The sequence below is a fragment of the Coturnix japonica genome, chromosome 1, assembly GCF_054131305.1.
Source record: "Coturnix japonica strain WE chromosome 1, WE-NBRP24, whole genome shotgun sequence".
In the NCBI taxonomy this organism is placed as follows: domain Eukaryota; kingdom Metazoa; phylum Chordata; class Aves; order Galliformes; family Phasianidae; genus Coturnix; species Coturnix japonica.
Window position 1 is genome coordinate 40926337 of NC_140663.1, and position 25439 is coordinate 40951775.

Genomic DNA, 25439 nt, shown 5'->3' on the forward strand with positions numbered 1-25439 from the left:
AAACATGAAGTACATAAAATATACGTTCACACATAGATATGCACATGCGTGTATCATATAAAATAAAATACACACTGGCATATTTTTAAGGCGGTAAGGCTGTATTCTCATCCTCTTTTCTTCTCTCACAATACACAGACTGCTGAAAATAGGTAATTGGTAGAAGCTGGACATTTTTAATCCCTGTCTAGCAATTTGGTAGCACCTGCAAGAGTATTATCTAACATACATACAACATAGAGCTGGGAGTCCAATTTAAAGGAAGTCATCTTGAGTGCCATGTGCCATAACCAGCGTACTCTGGCAGAAAAGAGTTTTATCCAGTGTAGAGACAGTCCCTTACTTCGGTGGGAACAGGGGAAGAACTCGACATAATTGTAAATAAGGAGGATAGAAGTAGATATGCAACTTGTGGGATGCTCAGCTATCAGAACGTTGCAATATTTTCACACTGTCCATTTGTTCACTCCTGGAGAGAAGCGTGCAGGAATGCTGCATAATGTAACACTATTTCAAATAACGCAGGAACATCATCTTTTCTTGTTCTCCCTTTTTCAAAGGGCAGAAGGGCTGCGTAAACGATATAAAGGTTACTCAGGCAGAAGAAAGCTGAGCACAGCATAAGCCTAAAGGATTACTTCTGAGCATCCAACATTCAAAAAGCAAGCGTATGTGCTGAGGTTTTCTGCATTCAGAAATGAGCCGCTGAGCTGAGCTCACCTCGTACATTTGGTAGCGCAACTGTCTCTAAACCTTACTGCTACTGCACAGATAATGACAACAGATAGACCCGTCTGGCCCAGGAGGAAAAGACATTACAGAGAATGATGTAACTTGCTCACAGAAGCCTGGAAGGAGTTGGGGTGGACTCTTCCCAGTAGGTAAATTGCTGCACTGGGTGGTGCCAGACACCGCCACTCTTCTAAAATTAAAGTTCTCCCAGATTTAGCAGAGTAACTGCTACAAAAAGATAAAGATATCACTTTGTACACTTGCTTACAAAATATGTGGCAAGCTCACCACGACTTAGATGTAAATTCAAAGAACTCAGTTCAAATTCAGCGCTTTGAATTCCAATTCCAGCATTAAAACTCACCAATATGAGGATTCTGTTTATTAATACATAGCACTGTTCTAAATCATACTGGAATAAGAATTTCTTTCCATTCCAACTCCATCACCCCTACAATAATAAATCAAACGGCAACGCCACAAGCAACATATGTGGCCGTATATGGAGACACACAGCAATCAATTTTATCCAGGTATTCAGACACAGCTATTAAAACTTTGTCTCACTAAACCATGAGGAGTTCACACCCCTAAAATTAGCAAGCTACACTGGGTGTAATCAGAGAGCAAAATGATGTAAACAGAGACCAAAATTTCTTCTTAAAAATAGACATTAAGAGTTACTGCAGTTTGCGAGGGTTAGTAATACAATAAATGTAACTGCATGACTTTTTAAAACTGTTTTACTAGGCAGCCTTCAGATCAACTGTAGCCCTTCATTCTCCTAGAATCACTCACAAATGTATACAACATATGTATGCAACACAAAAACTCAAGTTCTCATTTAAGAACCCCATTTCCATATTAACAACTTATTTCAACCAGTTTCTGTAGAAACAGCATAAGCACGAACAACCTTTGTCTTCACGCTGCTGAGGAAAGAAAAAGTGAGGGACAGACTCACAGAACGGCCGGGTTGGAAGGCACTTCAAGGATCATGAATCTCCAACCCCTCTGCCACAGGCAGGACCACCAACCTCCCCATTTAATACTAGACCAAGCCAAGGTGCATGTGGCCACAGGAACAGCACCACAGCTCCCAGCAAACTGTCCATCACAGCCACAAGCCAGCAGGCAGAATGCAGCCACCAACATTACCTGCACAGCTATACTTGAAGGGCAATGAGCATCAGACCCAAATTTCCTTCACTCGCAAATACTGATTTGAGCCTCAGTGCTGCAGATGAAGTGCAGTAAGCTCCTCTTTTCCTCCTTCACTCTCTTGTTTTCCAATTGAAAAGATGCATACACAGACAGCAAAATCAATTACATTCTGAAGTTGGCAAGGCACATTCTGAAAAGAAGACTGTAGTTTTGGGAATTAACTGACAGTTCATGCTGCTTGTTCACTCACAAGGAGAACTGATGCATTCTTATTCTGAGGATTAGATGTTAGAATTTCTTGTGTTCATTATAAAAACTAAAGGTTTCAGTGGAATTAGGACACATCTTCTGAAGGTGAGGACTTATGCAAGTGAAGTTACGTCCCTCTTCATGCAACCCCTATTTTCAGACCTCCACAGAATCAATTAATTATAAATCCTCTCCGTTCTTCAATACAACAGCAGAACTCCAACAATCTGTCCACCTCCAACATCAGCCTTTTGTTCTCTTTGGGACAGATCTACCTTATGGAGCAAACATGACAGCACTAACACTCACCAGAGGCCAGGCAGAGAGCAGTCCCATATGAGCAACATGTAACAGTGACAATGAAAAATGCGCCCCACAGCACTTCTAAGATCAAAAGACCTGCATATGCTCATCTGCTATACATCTTCACAGCATATCCTTTGGAAACTAGATTAGAGGTATGCTCCTTTGGGAGGATTCATTTTGATTGGCAGAACTTGCCTACAAGGTTACAGGTCTGTCTGACCGATGGATGAGGAGCAACCAACATACCCTACCATCGTATTTCAAACCCAGAATAGCCCTGTATATAGACACAAAGCAGCAATATTCACTCCAGTTTTACAAAGCCACTTTTTAACAACTCCTAAAGAAATTTCCCAAGGTTCAGAAACTCAGAACCTGTTAGAGAGATGAATTTTACTGAGCCAAAACAGAGAGAGGAGAAGAAAAGGAGTGGTAACGTCCTGTACTGCCAAATGCCTGAGCACCCAGAGACCAATAGTTCTTTATGCATAATGGCAGAGCTGGCAAAATATAGAGATCAAGGGGGAAAAGGTTTCCTAAAACAGAGGAATTATGCCTAAGTGAAATGAAGAGGGAGAGCCAGAAAAATGTTCTGTTCATTGGACTAACAGACAGTGCCTTTAGAACTCTCCCAACTCAAGAGTCAAGCTGTTTTGGCATATATGCCTCAATATTCAGTACAGACATCTCATTCTGCAACACATGAAAAAGTAGAAAACTTGCATCTTTTCTGCAGAGCCCGAAATATCTACTGCCACACAGCTGCTTTGAGGGGGGATACAGTCTAAACCTCATTCAGGTGCCCACCTCTATGTAATTCAGTTCAAGTTCCTCCCAAATCACCAGAGCTCAGACCCTCAGGAACTGGGTCTTTCTCTCAGCTACAGCAGTGCTTCACACAACCAGCCTGGGAGCAGATGGACGATTTAAAGCAATTACACAAGGCTTAGACTGTTTTGGGGAAAGAAGCATCTATAACAGATAGTCTCCTTGAAGTCTGCCTGATGTGGAGAGCAGGAAGCTGCATGTACTGCATATTTTTGGAGCATCAAATAGGTCAATTTTTTGGATTTGTTCTGGTTTTGATGTTCAGTTGAATTTATTTATTTTTAAACATATTCATCCAGATGACTAACGGCTCAGAGACGTGCAGCTCACTGCAGTTATACGCTGTGCATGCTTGGAGAAATCACATCGGCATTGGGGAGGTGAAGCAACTTCCATCATCACCCAAGGGCTGGGAGCTGTCCCAGTACTACGGACCCATGTCTGCAGAGCCTTAGGCTTATATTGTCCCCTCTGCTCTAGACTTTGTTTCGAAACATAAATTACCTTCACAAAAATCACTTCATACTTCTCTGACGTTACCTGCCACACCACAAAATGGCACAAAGCACACAGGCTGGCCAATTCTCTCAAGTACAAACAAGAACAACTGAAACAAGGGCTTGGCTATTTGTTTCTAAACACTGCAGATGGGTGTATCTTCATTGCAAGAGTACTTCTTCAAAAGCAAAGAGCAATTTACATACGTGTTTCAGCAAAACACCTGCATTCATTAGTAAATGTGAAATCCCACCTCAAGTCTGACCTGTGTTGCCACTTTGCATGCAAAATGTTTCGTGAAAGAACAGCTTGCAAACTACTGCACTCAACCCCCAAAGCCCAGTTTCCTAAATCTGAAGGAATAAAGATATCACAGCTTCAGGCATCAACAGATCACAAACAAAAGCCTGATAGCAGGTTTTAGGAGTCAGATGTCACTAGAGAAGCCAGTTGATGACTTTCGGATTGAGCTTTGGCAGGTTATTTCTTATCCACCCTTCTGAATATTTGCATGTGATTCAAGACTTTCCAGTTCTTTGGTATGTTTGAAGAAAAAAGTTTTTCCTTGGAGGCACAAAACAAGCACAAAGAAAGACATATCTGTTTATCTTTTTTTTTCCCTCTACATTAAGTGGGCACAATCATGTTCCTGAGGTAAAACCCATAGGAAGCTGGTTTCAGAAGTGCCAGAAATAGATCTGCTTACTTGCTCTAAAGAGAGAGAAGACCATGGGAGTTAACACGGGAAAGATACAACAGAAGAATGTGATAACAAGGCCCATGCTTTACTAGCAGCAGTGAGCAGCCAGCTCTGCAAGACAGCAATGCTCCCTGGTACTCTCCAAGGCAAATCACTCAGTACTACATCCATACAGTTTATGAGAACAAAACGTCAGCCAGGAGACACAGAATTTGCTGGATACACCTACTGGAAACAGAAAAGAAACTCTTGCTGATTGTCAAAGACCTTCTGCCTTCAGTCTTCTCCTTTTCTTAACCCTTCCTCAGATCTCACTAAGAATTGCCTTTGCTCCCTCACATCCCCCCAGCCTTTGTGAGATGCCAGACTCAGTCCACTTGCAAATGGCAGAAGGAGGTTTCCCAGGCACAGCCAGCTGCCCTGCTGGTGCTGATGGCACATCTCAGAAGGGCCCGGGATCACTCATTGCATCAATCTGTGGCTGAAGAAATGGTACCGCTGCAGAGATGGTCACAAAAAAGCTGAGAGGAAAACATGTCAGGAGTACAGTAAATACACTATGAACCTTCTGGACCCATTTTAGCTCCACAGGTGCCTGGCAGCAACTGAATCAGTCTGCTGCCATTTACTGCCTGGCTTTAAAAGACACTCCTAAGAGTTAAAGAGATATTCTTAGGAGCAGGCTGTCGTTCTCCCTCTGTTCATCAAAACTGAGGTTGTGTGATTTGCTCCAAAAAAAAGACTGACAAAACGTAGCCAGATTTCTTTCTTGAGTAATAGGGAAAAACTGAACAAAGACAGCCTCACTTTATGTACATAGTAGGAAAGGGGGAAGAAAGAAATCAGAAACCTGACGAGTGGGTGGAGAGATACTGTGCAGATCTGGCAATAAATATCAGAGACAATCATGACACAGAATTGTGTTACTGCTGCCAAAGCTTCCAGTAAAACAAAGATTCCTAACATAGTAAGAGCCACACACACCCATATTATGTGCACACATCGATAACTGCAGCAGTAAGAAGTACTGAAGCATTTTATTTTATAAACATCTATATAGCATGAAGGGGACAAAATTGCATCCAGTCTTTGGAATAAACATTCAGCCTGATTCTAATCATATCCACATTTGTGTGTTGTTTTCTCTTTACACTTGTTTCAACACTTTGCAGATTCTTCCAAGTGATTTAAATGCAAACAAAACAAAAAACCTCAAGCCAGGTATAATTCAAGAAGTACCATCCAGTTACTTTTACCAGACCAAAGAGAATCCAAAGGTGTGTGATGAAGGATTAATTCTCTTCATAACACAGTGTGTGTAAGACTTTATTGGTAAAGAGGAGAATTGATGCAGGCAAGAGAAGAAAGGGCTCCAAAAGCTGACATTTAGCAAAACTTTCCTGTAACTAAATGCCTCAGCAAAAAGATGCATCTTGGGAGCAATGCATATTTCTTAACCTTTCTATTGTGCTAAGTCACTCTGACACTAACAAATGCTATTTCATTACCTTTTTTCCCCATGTCTTTGGTTGTGTGTGTCCCACACTCAACACAAAGAAGCATTTTTCCTGTTTCCTACTGTCATTTTCAGACAGGAATTCATGTGTCTTTTAGACTTAAGTAAAGGGCTGATAATTCAACATCCACACACAGCACTAACAGCAGTGTGGACTCAAAGGCTGTAAGCACAGTATGACCACAGTGGGATGAAGGAGCCCCATGCTGTGGTGTCATTTATGGACCTGGTATAAACAGCACACCAGCTTGGGGAAAGCTGGCAAGGTGAAAGCAGCAACATGCAAAGCTGCAAACTGGAGGAGAAGTGGTAGGTGCACACAGATAGAAGTCTTCCTTGGTCCTCCTTAAGGAAGAAGGCGTCTCAGATCTGATGTAGGCAACTCTCACTCAAAGAGATCTGTTTGTCTAGTTTTTCTAACACTAGATGTCTCTTTGAGACTACCACTGGGTTTGATCCTACTGTGTTTCAAAGCTCCCACCTTCCCTTGCAGCCGCCTGCAGCTTTCAACCAAAGCTTCTTGCCTGCTGTAATCCAAACACAGTCAGTGGCCACTAGAGCCCAAACAACAGCTACTTCCCATCTGATTTTAGTCCCCTAGAAAGCAAAGGTAAAACAATGAATCTTTAGCACACTTACTGGAGTAATGTTAGGAGTCAATTCCTACAGGTCTGCTAGTTGGATCTTTGGACGTCACTCTCCTGTCCAGGCATGCTGGTATAACACAGCTTAATTTCTGCATATTTAAATCATTTAGCATTTGAATAATAACTACTGGCTTAATTGCAATTTCTATATTAAATGTTCTGGAATAACTCAGAATAAAAGGAAAATTGAATGCTGTAAAACCAGAGAGTTGCTACATCAACTTCCCTTACAGGGATTCTCTTCCCGTCACAGTATTTCTTGTAGTATTTCTTCTGTAAGGCTGCTCCAGTCCATCTCAGATTGGATCCACTGTTGGCAATGGAACTTCTGAACTACTTTTACCAAATTTTGATTTTAATTCAATAGCACAGTATTAATTCTTGGTACCTCCCTATCACTGCTTCACTCAGAGCTACTGAAACAAAAATGTATAAGGGAAGGTAACTGTTACCAAGCCCTTTACAAATAGGTAAAGCATGGAAGAGGCAGCTACTACGCAAACTATTAACAAAAACATGCCAAATTTCTACTATCAGAGGTCCATTAAAACTCACTGTAGCATCACTGAACCAATTTTAACCCTCTTGAATTGTACGCACATGCAACACCAAAACACGACAATAATAAAGTGGTCCATATCTCCACGTCACGAAGCTCCCAATTTGTAGATACTCATTACACCTCAGCTAGGAGGCTCTTCCCTCCTCTTCCATTCTTGCCTCTGAACTAAAGCTTAGATCATGTAGCACAGTGTAAGAACTGCCTCAGAGGAGTTCTCACTTGGCTGATAGTGCCTGCAGAAGGTTAGCTGCACAGGCACAAGCCACCCTGGTTGCATACCAGATCCCATATGTCAAGGTTTTAGAACAGCAGGTTTATTTTTGGCTTTGCATATTAATACTCAGTTCCTCCTTTGGGCTTAAGGAAAAACTGAACATTTCAATAGTTAAATAAAAGCAATCCTCATTAGTAATGATGCAAATGTTCTTTAGCAAAGTTATTCCACCTGAATATATAATAGGAAAAAGGATTACTATGTAGCACCACACCCCAACACTGTATAGAATCTCATCTCATACCCACATCTTTCCCAAAACCACACTCAGCTCTATGGGCAATGACAAAAGCTGCACACTTTCTCCTGGTGCCAAAAGCCCTGGACAGCAGTAGTGAGAGCGGTCCCAACCAGCCAAATCCTTACAGGCTCAGCCTCGATGTGGACACTGTGCCAGGTGGCATACGGCTACAGCCTCACTGATGGACATGATGACAGTAAGCAAGTTATGGATCTAGAACTGCTTGTAGCCCCCTGCATCAGCACTGGCAATCTGACAGGAGGGCAATCAGGTGTCCTTCAAAACAAGTAAACCAAAAGGATGGAGACTTCCCCCAGTGGCTACGGCTTTGTGTTGCTCTTAATACACCTGATGTTTAAAGAGCTGCAAGCAGATGCCCCAGTCCTGAAAGCAACATCACCCACTGCAGTAAGGAGGAGCCAAAAGCACAACAAAGGAGACATTAAGTTCCCAGGCAGCGAGTCCAAAAGATATGAAATGTTTAAGTACAAAACTTCCTAACATAAAAATCATCTGAAACCTCGATAAGAACACAAATCCCCAGCCCTAAGAAACAGGAAAGAAAAAAAGACAGCAGCAGCTTTGTAAACTTCCTCACAGCTCTTTGTGGCACTGGAAAAATATGAAGAGGTTAGTGTTCCCAAATAGATCAGCAGTGATTAAATAATCACAACTGGATTCTAGTTCTACATGAACTAACCAGGCTCTTCTGCAGTTCAACATGGCTAATCTGTCTTTTGGAGGTTCTACCTCAATTGTGGCTTCCTTCTTTTATTCCCACCACTCCTGCATCACGTAACCTACTGTCTGACAGGTTTCACAGATGTCTAGATACATCGTGGATTTAAAGCTAATGCTTGGAGGTCTCAATAACACTCTGTCTCTTCAAATTATCTTCATCTTACACCGAAAAAAAAGGAAAAAAAAAAACGAGGAAACTGGGAAAAGCACATATAAGTTCTTTGAGCACAAAATATCTGGAGGTTTGGTTATGAGCTCCAGAAGCCCAGAACAAGCATAGCCCCATATTGAAAGCAACACCAGGAACATCAAATAAATCCATGTTCCTCCTGAAACTGCGGTGTTTTAGTTTTGTGTGTGGGTTGTTGTTTTTTTCTACGTGTTTTTGTTGTTTAAAATAATAATCGTAATAACCTTTTCTAAGCCCCTTTATGTTATTTCCTCTAAACACACTGAAGATTACAAGAAATAAAGGGAATCCTAGGACAGATGATGAAAGTGATTACAGGCTTAGAAAGACTTCCATATGAGATGAGATTATTAAGAAGTCTGCCTCGCTTATAGACAAGATGAATGGGAGGGATCACAAGAGAGACATGAGGGAAAAAGAAGAGACATTCAGAGGACATTTTTAATCACTAGAATGTGAGAAAAGGAATGGAAACCTGTACTTTTTTAACTAGTTTTCTAATATAAGACTTTTATTGGTGCAGATACACAAGAATCAGTTCATCTCCCAAACACTGAATCTACTGCTATTTTCACTGGAGCTGAAAACATAAGATTGAAAATAAGGATCTCCATTTGTTAACAAAAAAAAAAAGCCCCACACATCCACATCTGCTCCAGGTGAGACTGTTGTGTTTGTTGTTTTGTTTTTTTTTTTAATGAAGAAGTAGTTATCACCATTTCAAATATAAAACTACCGCTACCAAGGGAGAGTTCTGAACAGGATCTAATGTACCATTCATTACACAACCAATCTCTGTCTAATGCATCTGGTGCTGGTTAAAAGCAGGATGCATCACTGCATAGGCTTGCAATGGGATGTAGTACAGGAACTCATGTTCCAGTTGTCCTAGAAGAGGATTTTTATTCTATGAGGCCACACGTATAAACTGATAATCCTGATGCATTGCAGAGGACACCTGCTCTGAAAAGCTTCAGGGTCTGAGACTGAAGAGCTCTGATCAGCAGCAAAAAAGTATACACAGGCTTCTGAGGTCTAAACAGGACAACCTGGTGAACACTCAGAGGTGAGAGATTTAACAGGGCCTTGACAAGCATTCCTGAAGCACATCATAACACAACGAGGCATAAATTAGCAGACTGAAGTGGTTTTATGTGCTACTTGTTGCTGCCACACACAACACCCCAACAACTTGGCCAAGGAGGTGAGAAGAACCCCAAGCTCTCCCTCAAAGTTCTTGGTCTCCTCAGGCAGCAGTAATCCTCTATATGTTAAGAATGACACAGCTGTTCCTCATTAAAGCATCTTCTCTCTTTCAGGCTTTGAGATCTTTGCACAAAATGTAACACAGCCCATTGGAGAGCTGTTAGCAGAGCCCAGGAAATCATACTTCAAGTGGTCTCAAACAAGAAGGCACTGAACAGAGCCGGTGCCTTACACTGAAGGAGCTTTAGACCAGCAGCAGGAATTGTAAGCCCCTTTCTCCCCCTCAGAAGGCTGTTATCATGGGAGGTTGCTCTAGCAGTTCTACTAACTGAATTTGCTGATGCCTTTCTCCAGCACACACAGTAGCAGTTTTGGACAGCCTTCTTTAGCATCCATAGAGCAGGCTTTACTTTCTCGTATGAAAAATCCTTAGATGGGCACAAAAGACACAAGCAGCAACTCATAGGGCTGGCTAAGTCCTCCAAAAGCTCCCCTCCCAAAAAACAGACTCGCTATCCTATTTTATACAGACTAAGACGTCCAGCAGCTACTTTGCCTCCTCTTTTCCTCAAGCTACATTAAATGCACCTCACCCTATTTACTACGCACTGTCTTCATTATGCTGATAGAAGCAGCTCCAAGGTTGCTTCACACAAGCACTGCCTGGATTGCCTGGGCTCTCAGAGCACCCTCCCACTGCTACTGTGTTCATTCCCTGTGTTGTTTTTCTCCATGAATGTTTGAGAACTGCAGCTTCAACTCCAGCTGCTCTGATGCTCTTTGTTCAGTCTCTGAGAGAGAAACAGCATCCTTCTTTCTTGCTTCTTTCCTACATAATAGCACCAATTGTTGCTGCTCCAGTGCCCGGCCATTTCTGTCCCTCTGGTTAAAGCAGCAAGAGGAATGATGAAGTTACGCAGGAAAACATCCTATTTGTCCCTAATAAACACAAACGTACTTAACGCCAGCTCTGGCCATCATCTAGAGTACAAAGCCTGCTGCTTCCATCTCTGCCAATTACATTACAAGTTCCATGGAGCCTACAAAACTCTTACAGCATAGACCCTGGAACAACATAATTACATGGGACTCTAGGAACTTGCTAAAGGGTTATATTTCCAATTGCCATGGTTGCAGGAAGAGGAAAAAAAAGGAAAGGAGAGGATAAGCCTGATGAAATGAAACCTAAAGTTAAACCAAAGCCCAGTGCATTCATGAAACTGTCTTAAGAGTGAGATTTATTTTTAATCATTATTTTCCCATACGCAGGTATAATGCACAGTACCACGTTTGCCAGGATTCTTATGCTTTTAAGCAGATAAGCTGGGCTACAGAGTGGGAACTCCCATTTTAGCTCTGACACGTGCCCCAAATCAGCCTTGAAGGTATGCAGTTTTCTTCCTTGGCCACACTACGTTAGATAGCACGTTACTCATTCAGCAAGAACAAGGGGAAAAAATTTAACTAGTTCAGCTCATAAAAAGAAAAAGAAAGGAAACACACACAGTTTGTAACCAGGTTATGAGTAGCACACGCTGAGCTTGCAGTATGAAGAGCATTCTAGACTTGAGGAGCAAAGCTACAGTGCGTAGGCTTCCTTATCTTAAAACATTTCATTCCGCAGCAGCAATCAGCAGCGCACCTTTTCAGCACTTTTAATTTGTGGGTAGGGAGGGGATGGAGAGAACAGCACGGGCAGAGGAGAGAAAAACCCCAAGTCCTGTAGTGCACAGCAAGAAGCAGCGTGTGCCTTACACCTGTTGGAGCTGAGCCTTGGGGGAAGAACCCGAACCTGTACAGACCCCCAAGAGCCACCTGCCCTCACCACAGCAGGGAGCTGTCAATACAGATAGCACGTTACATGAATTAAACAATAATAATAGCACTAAAATAAAGCTCAACTCGCCAGCAGACCATAAGGACAAACTATCCCACGCAGCGGCACACCGGCAACACGCTGAGCGTACGCCATCACCCCGGGCACACAGATAAACCTTTGTGTCCGCCCCGGGGCAGAGCCCGGCCCCTCCTGCAGGCTCCAAAGCAGGGTAAGCGCCGTGCTATAGGGCTGGATGCACTCACCGACCTACAGGTCAGCGACCAGGAGCGGCGCCAGCCCGAGCCCGGGGACCCGCAGACGGAGCTCCCGAAATCACCAACATTTAGTGCCGGTAAGTTCTCTCCCCCCCACCTCCCACTAGTTTCTATCGCGTGTCGGTTTCTATTATGCCAACAGCCGGTTTCTTTCTATCTCGTACTAATAAGCGAGCGCTCAGGATTAGGAGCGCGGCACAGAATCGCACACTAAAAGCCCACATCCCTCGAGCTCCAGCACGGCGCAATGTGAGCGGGGACCCCCTGATCGGGACGGCTGCTCACAGCCCGGCACGGCGGCACAGAACTTCCCGAATCCCCACACTCGTTACCCGCATCTTGCGGCGCCGGTGCCGCTCCGGGTCCGAGTACGTCCTGTCCACGGCCAGCGCCGTGTCGCTGCCCGGCATCGCGCCGCCTCCTGCTTCTCCTGCTGCCGCTCCGTCCGAACACGGCTCCGGGTACCGGTCCCACCAGCTGCCGCCCAGCGCCGGCACTGAGGACTCGGTGCCGCTGCCGCCGCCGTGCGGGAGGGACGGGCACGCCTCGGGGCGGCGCGGCTGCACGGCTGCTCCTCCGGCACACCCGGATTAACCCCTCGGCGGCACGGAGACACGGAGAGGCGGCGCCTCGGAGAGAGGGGCCCTCCCAGCCTCGGGGGGAGAAATGCTGAGGCCCGAGGGGAGAAGGTGGGGCGGCACCGGTGGTGTTGTTTGGCGAGGTGTCGTAGCGCCAAGTCCCCGGGTACGGCTGGGCGCTGCACGGGGCCGTGCGCGAAACACACGCGGTCTGTCGAACCGAGTGCTGGACTGCAGCAACCGGTGACGTTTCGGTCCCCATTATACACAGGAGATAAATCCATCAGCGTTCAGCTGTATGGTAGCCTCGGGTCACACCTGTGTGCGGCACACCTTCCCCGGGGAAACGCCTCCCAGGGCAGCAGCCCGTGCTTAAATTCCCGAGGGCTGAGAAGAAACTCTTTGCTGTGAGGGTGGTGAGACACGGGAACAGGCTGCCCAGTGAGGCTGAGGATGCTCCCACCCTGGAGGCGTTCAAGGCCAGGCTGGATGGGCCCCTAGCTGGAGGCAGCAACAGTCCCAAGGCACGCAAATATATAACCACACATCTATCGACACAGCTAACGGCACTGGAGGGGATTGCTGCCTTTAGGAATATATCTCCCTGCTGATATTTACTTGTATTTTTTCTTTGAATCCTACATCCCATGAGATAATCTACTATCAAAGGTAAATTATCTGATGTTATTATCTGACATATTATTGCTGTTTTCATTGTGCGAGGCCTTCAAAAATTGAAGATCTGATATTCCAAAGGTAAAAAATACATACTAGAAATAACCTTCTTGGCAGGTGTTTCTTCTTCAACTCCAACACTGGATTGTTCAAAGTTAATCAAAGTTCAGAGACCAACCCAGCAGTCGGTGGGTACGCTGCAGGAAGCAGCACTTTCCCTGTGCACTAATCATTCAAGCAAACCCAAATCATGCAAGCTACCTGCACACACGTGACGACTTGTCATTCTTCCTATACTTCTTCCATAGCTCACAAGAACAGCTGGGCTTGGAAGGCTGTCAGGAAAAAGCTTTCAAGTGGGAACTGAGTTTCTTCAGTCCCTCAGCTCAGACATGAAACTTTAATTGATGACTCCAAATATGGCAGAGGGTTGGGAACTCGGGAGATGAGGTCAGTAGGAAATGAAACAGGCAAATGTTGTGGGTTTGGGGTTTAAACTGAAGTGATAATTGCAGTTTCCAAATGGGACTGTGTAGTTCCCAGCACATGGGATGAAACATCCTTAATTACCTCAGAAATCTTCAGGACTTTTGTTTAAGCCTTGGCAGACGCAGTAGATCAAAACATGGAGAGAATAAGTTGGATAAAGGACATGTAAATAGCTTCATTTGCTTGGCTTTTTAACAATACCAATCTTCTATAAATCAGAGTTGATTCAAAAATTGAGTTTTATTTCAGTAATGTCAGCTTTATTTCAATAATAACAGCAGGCTATCAATAAAATGAGGAAACTCCTCTTCAAGAGGAAGAGAGCTAGAATAAATAGAGTTAGGAGAATAATGTGCATGCTTGGTCACAGCAGAATCAACATGGATACAAACATATATGCACTCTTGATGTAACTTCTAGGAAGAGGTTTGTTGGGCCAAGCACAGGCAACTTCCCCTCCTCTCTCACACACAGCTGGTTTGCATGGCTCTCCTTCCCCACTCCAAAGCAGACTGGCCTGCCTGCAGAACTGCCCAACACAGCACTTCCCACAGCCTCAACAGACACTTCCTCTCACCATCATTTTCAAAAGCCCACAGTTTTGGATAAATGTTCCTCCCACACACTGCACCTATTCCCCACTGAACCTTCCATACACTAAAGCAAACACTTCCAAACATGCGCAGGAACCAGAGATCAAACTGACATAGATAGAAGTGGTTGCCCATAGGAGAATTCTCTCACCACTTTGTTCTTCTGACAAATCATATTTATATTCATGTCTATGGTTTAAGTTAATGATTGAACTGTCAAATCATCCCAGCCATCCACTGTGCCAATTTAAAGTTCAGATTTCTCCAAATGGTTCACAGACTGACTGCCCAGCTGTCCTTATAGGCACAGAATTCTTTCATCCTCTTCCAATGCTTCTCCTTGTGTCAGGACACCAGCACTACTCACAGCGATTAACTCTTGATATTTACTTTATTTTCTGGCCTTGTTAAAGAAGTGACCTTTTAAAAATCATGCAAGTTAGGAATGGAAGGTCTGTTTAAACTTAGGATGACAGAACAAGGGCATATAGCACCATAGGTGGCACACAGCAGAGCAGACATCAGTGCTGTGTTTGACCACATTGTCCTGTTTCAGGAAAGCAAAGTCTCTGGGGCGTGATCAGAGGCAGTGACCAAAGCATGAGACATCCACCTTGCTCCCCCTGCACGAGCTGCATCCTTGCCATCCATTTCCTGCCGCATGACCCCACGCAACAGACCAACAGACGCAGCCATTCCGTCTGGGAGACACTGATAAGATGGACCGACTTACGCGTAGGCCCCCGAGGGAGAAGAAGTGGCAGTGGTGACAGAGGGATTACTGAGCTAAGCCCAGCTCCTCACAGAGTAGACTGATAGATGGGGTTCTGCACGCACGGGGAAGTAAGTATCACAGGAAAGGAAACCTTTAAGGAGATGAAAGGCACCACAGTCCTATCAATTAGGAGACTGGCTGGAGGTCTGGCCCTGTTCTTTATCCAGTTTTATCACTAACCTTGGCAGCTTAACCTCTCTGGGCTTCCACTACCTCATTTGTAAAAGGAAAACCACAGTACCTTTTTTCTGTGCAGACCCTTGAGGCCCCCAGAATTTAAAATGTTATGATTAAATGTTGTGTTCTGATTATGTTGGGACTAATTTTACATAAAGTGCTAAGTACAAGCTGGAAAAGCACACTCAGGAAGAAGGAGAAGGTCCCTTTTATCACAGCAACATCTGTACACTCAAACAGGATACCAGGGGCTTCTTACAAGAGACTTTCCAACACTGCCTCCAAAACATTTTCCAAAGGCTTATCACAACCAGCCTCCAGGGAGAAGTCCGATGTGATGAGAGCCTGCCAGTGCCATTTCTAAATCTGACAGCAAACGGGACAGTGCTGAGTGGTGCAGGTTATCTGTTAGCGTCACCGCTCCCAGTGCTGCTGCCAAAGCATGAGCCTCACACCCACAGGAAAGGAGGTACTCAGTCTGCCTGTACCAACATGAACCTGCGAGGGATCACGCTATGACTGACAGGCTGCTCTGCCAGCCTGAACATCACTCGGAAGCTCTGACAATGACAAACATTCAGATATCTATCAAAAACTTCCAATCAGACCCCCTCCCCCTCCCCCTCCCCCTCCCCCTCCCCTCCCCTCTCCTCTCCTCTCCTCTCCTCTCCTCTCCTCTCCTCTCCTCTCCTCTCCTCTCCTCTCCTCTCCTCTCCTCTCCTCTCCTCTCCTCTCCTCTCCTCTCCTCTCCTCTCCTCTCCTCTCCTCTCCTCTCCTCTCCTCTCCTCTCCTCATACAGACTTTTTTTTAATGCACTTTCAGGATCTAACAGCCATGTACACTCCAAGAGTATCCATTTTGTACACCCAGATACTCCCAACCTATGACTATCTCTGTGTATCACCGCAACGTACTGATAGAGGATTAAGGACAGATAAGAACGTGACAAATTCCAGCTGAGGGCAGCAGAAGTCCTCCCCCTTCCTTCTTCGCCCTGCCCTTGTACAGACAAGGAAATTGTTGCTATATAATTCCCTTCTGCTGCTGCTGACAGCGATAGTGCAAACTACCTACAGGATGGTGGCAGTGTTTTGCACGTTAAATGCTATCACCAAGAGCCACCTTTTTAGCTAAATGAAATAACAGCTGTTCTCTATAGCCAAGAAATTACCTGGCATCCAGCTATTTACAGCATAGATGACCCATGTTGCACAGGCAGCGTGGTACAGAGTTCTCCCTTGGGCAAAGGAAATGGTTGCTGCTCGTCAGTGTACAAATTTCAGCTTCACAATATCTGGTTCAGAGCTCACTTGGGAATGAGCATATCCAACCTGTACATCCCAGATCAGCCACCTTGACACTGCCACGGGGTATGCAGGACTGACAGCCACAGCTGGCTGCCACATACAGGAGCACACCCTTCCAACATGTGAATGTGAACTTGTACTCAAAACACTGTGCCAGAGGCTGTGCCAGGTACTCAGAACACTGTGTCAGTGAGACCTTCTATCCCAAACTGAAACCAACAAGCAAAGAACTTAGACATAGCCCATGATAACAACAGTTGCTCAGGGCACACCACCCCCATCCTCCATTCAGAGAAGAGCATGCAACCCACCCAAGTGTTTGTAGCTGGGTAGCTGACACCTGAGCTAAAGGCACTGCAAGTGAATACAGCAGCACCACAGCTTCCACCATACTGCTGTTTGGCTGCAGCTTCAGACACCCTAACTTTGTTTATGGCTGATGATTGCGCACAGATTGTAGATTGCACTGGACATGAACCTGCCAATTCTATTTGCCTATGAAGTGCTTTGCCTGTCTGTGACCCCGTATACATTGTCATGCTAAATGCGTGGTATCAATTATTTCCATATCAACAGACAATGTCAAATGCTGGAGCAGGACTTCTTTGCCAGTCAGCCAGAAAACACAGATGGGTTATCAGAGGACAGAAAGATTAATGATTAGACAAGTACGCCTAAACTTCTTCCTTGTGAGCCTTGTTACAACATGGAAATTGCCACAGCCCTCCGGGTTTCACTACAGTCATTCTCCATTTACAGACAAGCAAATGATGGGAGGACAAAGTTCAGGCTCTCGCTCCACCATCAGGCGACCACCCACCACACTTCATCTAGCTGTAGTCCTACTAACTCCACTTCAGCATCAAAGCTCTCCTTTAAAACTATATGTGTAGGGAACTGTGTTAAGCACATTGTCTGGTGCATTATCAGGCATTAATACAAGCTGTTAGATAAATATGATTAAGAGCCCATTTTAAATGAGCGTAATGAAAACAGAAAGCTCCTTCCAGTTTACTTCACCATGTGCCAGGCCTAAATATATGACATTTAGCTCCGATTTGGGTGACAGGGACTTGAAATAGCCTCAACTAAGCAGAAAGCCAAAATGTCATTCTGTTTAATTGGCATACATTTTCCAAGTGCCTGATTTTCACAACAAATATCTTAAAGGCAGCTAATAACAAATAACAGCCAACCAGTCAGACACACAAAAGTCCTACAGCACAACACAGACAGTATGCATTAGGCTAAGTAAACTGTTATGACTCGTCATTCATAGGTACGGACCAGCACTCTCCCTTCATTCACCTGAACACAGTAATTTACCTAGGAATGGGTTCTGGGGTATTACTACATAATTCCACAGAATAGTTTCCAAAAAATAAAGTATTTGCTCCTCAGCTGTATTGCAGACAGGTACTAAGTCCATTTTACTTTCATTTTATAATGCCTCTTATGAATAAAACTCAGATCTGCCATCCAAAACTTTGCCAGTTGCTTCATTACACAAAGCTTTAACCACACATTTCTGCATATTTCACAGCAAATTCACTTGCTACCGATGTTCCAAAGATAGCTGTACATCTCCATAACTTCTTGCATGTAAGTACTCATTCTTAACAAGATCAAATTGCAACACCTGCACACTCATATACTTTCCTGGATCAGAATGATATAGTTTTGACTACTGGAATAATCAGATTAAGATACAGCAAGATTTCTGTTTTTAAATCTCATCTGGCAGATGCTGAAGAACAGAACGTGAAATACTGTATTTTAAGCAGAAAAAAAAATAAAACTGATTTTTTAACATATACTCGTGTCCTTATGGACCTTTGGAAAATCAAAAATCCATAAGCTATTATTCATTGTGAAATTGGCAGCCCTGCTCATGGCAGGGGGTTGGGACCAGATGAGCTTTGAGGTCACTTCCAACCCCTGCGGTTCTGTGATTCAATGAAGTCTGAGAAGTCGGAAATTTAAGTCTTCTATTTTGTACTTCTACAAGCAATAAAATGTATGAGATATCACACAGTTTGATGGTTGTTTTTTTCATCCCTGGGAGCTGAGTTTTAGCAGGAATTTAAGAGCAGTAGTACATTTTACAATTATTTTGGTAACTGTAGCAACATGAGTTACAATCACAGAATCACAGAATCGCAGGGGTTAGAGGGGATCTCAAGTCCAGCCCTCTGCTAAAGCAGGTACCCTACAATAGAGCACACAGGTGGGTGTCCAGACAGGTTTGGATATCTCCATGGGAGACTTCATAGCCACTCTGGGCAACCTGTTCCAGTGCTCAGTCACCCTTACTGTAAAGAAATTCTTCCACATGTTAGTACAGAACTTCCTATGTACAAGTTTTAGGCCATTACTCATCGTTCTATCACTACACACCACTGAGAAGTGTCTGACCTCATCCATTTGCTTCCTAATCCCCTTTAGATATTCATAAACATTTATCAGATACCGCCTCAGCCTTCTTTTCCTCAGGCTGAACAGAACCAGGTTACTCAGTCTTTCCTCATATGGGAGATGCCCCAGGCACATCGTTATCTTTGTGCCCCAAAGACATGCAGCATTTCAGGGAGTTTCTCCTTTAAGTTCCACAAGAACTTACTATATTAATTCCCAGTGTAATTCTAACTCGGCTTTTCTTACTCAAGTTAAATCCATGAAGTATGGGCCTTCTTTTTCTTTACCTACAGCCATGTTGACTAAGCATGCCCAAGACAGTGAGTGTTCTATGGCAGCAGCAGCACAGGCAGCTTGAGTGCTGAGCAGTCCAGCATCACTGAAGGGCTCTACAGAGGATGCCCTCAGCACCCTCTGCCTTCCTTGGATACGTGGAGCTGCAGCCCTGCCCCACACCAGCCAGTCCTAAGATGAAGCTGTCTCCTCCTGCCTTAAAAAAGTAAGTAGTTCTTTAAGTTAAGTAATTTAAAGTAAGTAGTTCTTTAAGTAAGTAGTTCTTTAAGTAAACAGCAGAAGTTCTGGGGTCGGTCTGATCCAGAACTGTGGCAGGGAGTTACCTCTGCTCAAACTACAAGCAGCTCTCACTTCTTTTTTGTAAGCACCTCAGGCCAACAATTTTGCAGATGTCAAATAGATTTTAGAAGCTCGGTATAAAGGCATGCCATTACCAACAGGAATCTCACTAGTAAAAGCAGAGAAGAAAACAGTAATAATTACAGACTTAATAGCAAAGCTGTTCTTTTTCAACGTTCCCTTGAATTTCTGTTTGTGTGTTTCACACGCATGCACAGCCTTATAAACAATTTCATTTGAAGTGTTATAAGGGAAGAAATTGAATACTCCAACTTTCCAATTCAGCTAATAAAGATTAATTATGACACGTAGGCTTTGAAACGTTTGCAATCAGGAGTCATATTAGAAAGCACTAAAGCAATATATAAACCCTAATAGCAGCATAAAATCACTAACAGCAAGGTGGCGTATATCATAAGGGATTAAACCTTCCAGTGAGCAGACACATAAAAGTCAAGATGAGGTAAGGCAGTTTGTTAGCCTGCAGCTTTAGCTGAGGAGAAGGCATGCTGCACAAATGCATATAAACCCTTCTGCCTTGGCTATGAAGCAAAGTAATTGTGGGGAACATACCTGCAGTGTCACGGGAGCTGCACAGAGAGCACTAACATGCAGCTGCTAGCGGGCTCACCCTATATGTGCCGCCCCATGCAGATAAAGGCAGGCTGCGCAGGGCCAGCAGAGCTGCAGGTGGGTGCTCCCAGCAGCATGACGTCAGTGGCCCTGAAGCCGCAGGCACAGGATGGCACCGGGGCCATAAACACAAACAGCCCATTATGGTTATGGACCTGGAAGCAACCCATGCAGGCTGCCCTCAAGCAATAACACAGGCAGGGGAATGTTTATGACACACTCCTAAGCTGCAACACAAAACAATGACTGCTGGGGTATGCCTGCTTCAGAATTAGTGTGTAGAACTGATTGAGTTGGTACCCTGTAATGCTACATACGGATGCATTTTCATATCAGAGAAATATACATCTAATGCTTGCGTGTGGTCTAACATTTTACTCTTGAGGTTGGGCTATAATTTGGATGCAGCATGGTTGAGCAGGTCAGGAAGCTGATACAGGTGACAAATAAATCTGTTAAAAGAAAATACATGATTGGATAGCAATAGAGAGAGGGGTTTGTTTTACACAGCTTCTCATGCAACAGGACTGATTTGGCCTTGGGCAGGGAGATACCAAGGTCCTGCAGAAGACAGGAGTGAGGACTTTGATCAAGCATTCACATTCTTAGTTGCTATGGTTTTTGTTGTGTCACAGCAAGTTGGGTACACTTGTACCCAGACTCTTAACATCAACAGGCAAACTGATCTGTGATGCAGATCTTTATAGAAGTTAATTATTCTTGTGAAAGGTAAGGAATGAGGATAGAGACAAACGGTAAGCCAGCTAACATCTACGCATAGACAACCATAGGAGCACAGGCACATCAAAACAACTCCCTTCAAAATGAACCGTTTACACCTTTCCTAAGAGAACTTCAAAAGTAGCGCACTTCCATTAGGGCCTTGGAAAGAAAACAAGCTTCACCCAAGCAAAAACTTAGCAGGAAGCATCAGAGTGACTCTTCTATTGAACTTGAGATCAGCAATTATATCTGGAAAAGTCAGCTCTTGGGGACTGCAATGCCAGCTGCTGAAATTATGATGAGGGAGAGATGAAAACTAATAGGGCTGCCTGAAGGACCGAGGAAAATGCAAATGTGGCATTAGAACATCTGTGGAAATAAAGAGTCTGAGGTAACAGTTCAAACAATTATCTGATCTGCTAGGATGGGAAAAACATTTATACATAACCAAAATAACTGACCCAGAAGGAAAACTATGGCCCCGTGTTCTCTAAGAATATGTCATTTTCAGAGGCTGCTTCACTACATTTATCTAAATTTTCCTTGTGCTATTGGTATGGAAATTTCCTCTCATTATCTGGACTTTGCCTGGTCAGACCCTCAAACCATAATGTATTTGTTTTTCTAAGGCATCCAGTAGTAAGAAATAAGGGCACTACTGTACACAACTCAGCTTCACCAATGCAGAAAAGAAGTAGATGAGCTCAGTGAAACCAGCAGAGATATCTTGCATTCCTGCGTAGTGAATGTACACAGAAAGCAGAGTAAACATTTAAAAGTTAAACAATATCCCCGAGCATTTTAAAGTGAATACTTTTAAGTGAATCCTCTTCTTAGGATGAGGATAAAAACAAACAATTACTAAGCAGTGGCTCTCAGCAAGACTCTTCAACCCATCCATCAATATCATATAAGTCACTTTAAAGCAGAGAAGATCACAGACCCTAAAGCATCAGGTTGCATGCACAGAGCTTTCAGCAGCTTGTTTGCACTGTGACAAGCCCTGCTTTAACTTCACACCCCTTCCACCAAAACGTCTTGCTGTTGCTGCCCTCTCTTTTCCTTCTGTACCACTGGATCTGCATGTATCTACATGTGCAGCAAGCATGTGCAGGTAACAACATGCACATCAGCATCTCCCTCTCCCCCAGTTTTTCACTGGGAAGGACACAGCTTCTGAATTAGCACATGAAAACCTGCTGCTAGGTCTTCATACCACACTGTAATTGCAGAAATAAGATAAATTACCAGACAGAAAGCTGTTAGAAGTTAAAAATACGTTGCTCAAGCTATCGCTTCTTTGCTCATTAGCCATTCTACAGGCATACGCACCAAAAATGCACATCATTTCTTTATGCCTCTCCAATGCTTCCAGCATTTTTCAGGCAGAACAAGCAGTTCAGCTGTGGCACAGAGCAGCATGCAGGGGAACACTCCAGTCACATCTTCCTATTGGTCTGCCATAAGCCTGAGCTGTTCTCAAGCAATCATTGCATTACATGAAAAGTAAGTAATAAAACAGGGCAGGGGGAAGAAAGTGAGCCATTTGAGGAGGGATGTATCAGTCTCAAAGAGACTCCAAAGAATAAGCAGGCATTTTCTGCAGGGTATGTGTTGGCTGTAAGGGTTTCTGGGCTGATTTTTTGTAATTGGAACAAAGCTGTTGACTTCTGAGACCATTACCAATTTCCAGCAGCTAAGGAACCTCTCAGATCTTTCCTGTTTTTGATGATAGGCTTCAGTTCAGTAAATTGTAAAGAACCATTAAAGTAGGGGGAAAAAAATCAGTCCCATAACTGGAACAAGTTTCTCATGGTCTGCAGAACCATTCAAATAAGATGCAGTGTCAGGGCCTGTGGCTGATTACAGCCCAGCTGGGGGCACGCAGTCAGACCCTGCATTGTGTCACTATTAAACTGGAAAACAAGTCTTTTCACCACAAGTTCTGTGACGTGTGGCTACCTTTAACTGTTGGATAGAGTTTCCAGTCACACTTAATCATGCAAATCTATGTACCTCAAGCAAAATATGCAGAAATACATATATTTGTATTGTTCCCCAAATCACAAGTGTGAGATGCTCTATGAAAACTCATAGTTCTAGCACTGAGTGGCTGCAGTATTTTCTTACTAATAGGTGGGCTGCAAGCTGGCAGGCAGCCTCTAAAGAGGAGGAAAGAAATACATCACATCTCTTAGCTGGCTTTTCCTGATTCCATTTACTAGGATTTAATTGAATGAGTACAGAAGAGCTACCTAAAGGCCATACATGTGACAGCAGTTAGTTGCTCATAGGAAATTTCAGAAACATATCTTAGTTTTCTGGACGCATGTTTTCCCTCTGATACCAATCTAATGATAGTAATTAAAGTGATTTCGACTATCAGGGATTTGATCAGCAGACTGGTGTTGCTGCTTAGATCTGCAGGGAGTCCTGCACATGAGAAGTTGCAGTTGTTAGACTTTGTGGATCACACTGCCTGCACTGCTCAGCACCAGCCCTTATAGGTGGGACATCAGCAGTGGGTGCTCAGGGCTAATTCTGTGCACTCACATTTCACAGCATATGAAATATATGCTTACATATCACGTAAGTACTTTAAAGAATATGCCAGCCTCACTAGATCTTGAGGCTGAAAGAGACCTCTCTGTTTTTCAGGTGTTCAAAGTGTGCACATACAAGCTGTTGATTTAACTGATGGCCAGTTCCTCTTTTGTGATACTATTTCAAGGGCTATAGACTTAATAATCACTGGATAATCTGTTTGGCCTTTTTACTTCATCACTTACCTGTCTTTCCTTACAAAAGAGCTGCTGAGGACTGAGGTGAGGCACCAACACAAACCAAAACAGGAAAAAAACACACTTAGCTTTCAGACATGGCCCCAGCACTGACACTGGTGCCCAGGGAGCCTGAAAGCCCCCACACTGCAACCCTTCATTAATATTCAACAATCATCCTTCTGCATCCTTGGATTTCGTGGCTCGCTTGAAAGACTTGACACATACAGGACCCTCCATATACCAGCCTGAGGGGTATTTTTAGTTTATACATGCATGTATATGTAAGCTGTTTATATTCACTGTGCTTTAATACAGCATAAAGATATACAAGCAGAATATAGATGACAGTGTTCCAAGAACAGAAGCCCTCTGCGGCTCTCTCCCACTGGGTTCCATGCTCTGTGCCAGCACAGAATGAATTTCAGCCCTCAGACAGTTTCCAAGTAATCTCATTTCTGTCATCCTCTCTGAAAGATGGGAGACAGCGGATGGATGCCTCAGACGAATTTGAAATAAACTGTAAGGGAGACAGATAGATGCTGTTATCTGGGCCTCCTCTGCTGCTGAAGGCTGAAGCCTCAACTGTGCTCAGGTGGAAAATTCTTGTCAGCACAGATGGTTTGTTTTGATCACGCTATGTCATTTAAATGTTACAATAATAACAGAAATTGGGTTATTTTGTGGCAGCAGCCACTTTTCAAGGGAAGCTAAAAGCAGGTGGGCACCAAGTTATATCTAACATTAAGCATGGCAGCAACACCCAGCAATCTACTGTGTAGGTGATGCTGTGAGACATGCCATAGCTTGCCTGAGATGATCCACTGCATCTGTCAGCACACTGTAATGCAGTGGTACCAGGTTTTAATTCTGCCCCGGAGTAAAGAATTCAACATAAACAACCTGCTTATATATGTCAAGTCTTATCTTTAAATGTATATTGGTAACTGGAAGCCTAAGAAAGGCATCAACATCATGCACTGCAGGTGTTTTACCTCCAGCCTCATTAAGAACAGAGCTTTCCTGTGGCAGGCCAAGGCTGTGAGCACTCTTTTCATCATCCCTGGCCTCCTGGTACCAGAGTAGCATACTGGGCCCTCACTGCCTCAACAGCCATCACTCACCATGTCCTTGGGGAGTAGGCATGCTCAGTTGAAAGCTGAAGACATTAGTGAAACTGTGAACCATAAAACCGTTTCTATTGATATTTGTTTCCTCTGCTGTTGCTGTAAACACACTTCTCATTGAAGAAGGCAGCACCATCACCAGGCTCTCCACATCCCTCACAGGCCATAGGAACAGTACTACAGGCCATGGTGTCCATCACATACTGAAAACAGTTTGAGAAGGTGCCAGGTGGGGCACAGGCAAAGATGCTGAGGGGCTCAGGTCAGACTAGCCCTGCCATGCCCCGACAGACATCACACACCACAGGCCATGCTCCATCCCTCTGTTAAGCTGGAGCAGGGCCAGAGCAAGCAAATTGGCTGCCCCAAGTCCCATGTCCACTGTGGCCCAGCACCAACCTCCACTCTGAAAGCTGCTGCAGCACAGGGCAGCAACAAACCCAGGAATGGCACCACAGGAAGCATAAGTGGCACTATGTCACCCACGAATCCAGGAGCGTATACACAGGATCTGCCCATGTTGTAAAACTGAGAAACTGCAATATTTTTAGAACATTACAGCTGGCTGTAAACCCTTGATCTATAT

General features: G+C 44.1%; 1 protein-coding gene and 1 long non-coding RNA gene across 4 annotated transcripts in view; one reads left to right on the forward strand and one right to left on the reverse strand.

The window, feature by feature from the left end:
* The window catches only part of TMCC3 (transmembrane and coiled-coil domain family 3), a 60750-nt gene that overhangs the window by 27505 nt on the left and 7806 nt on the right, over positions 1-25439 (reverse strand). The window contains exon 1 of one of the 3 annotated variants that reach the window (XM_015858317.3): positions 20164-20239. The exons of 1 other annotated variant lie outside the window; for it this stretch is intronic. Coding sequence is in view for 1 of the 2 variants with exons in the window: in XM_015858307.3 (XP_015713793.1) it covers positions 12281-12358 (78 nt within the window). In the remaining variant the exon portion in view is untranslated. Of the gene's footprint in view, positions 1-12280; positions 12557-20163; positions 20240-25439 lie in introns of those variants that run through there. One more of the 3 variants, XM_015858307.3, reaches the window with a different exon arrangement.
* On the forward strand, positions 11900-15353 carry LOC116653268 (uncharacterized). Its single transcript, XR_004306837.2, has 2 exons — positions 11900-12025; positions 14840-15353. It is a non-coding gene; the product is annotated as an uncharacterized LOC116653268 (long non-coding RNA).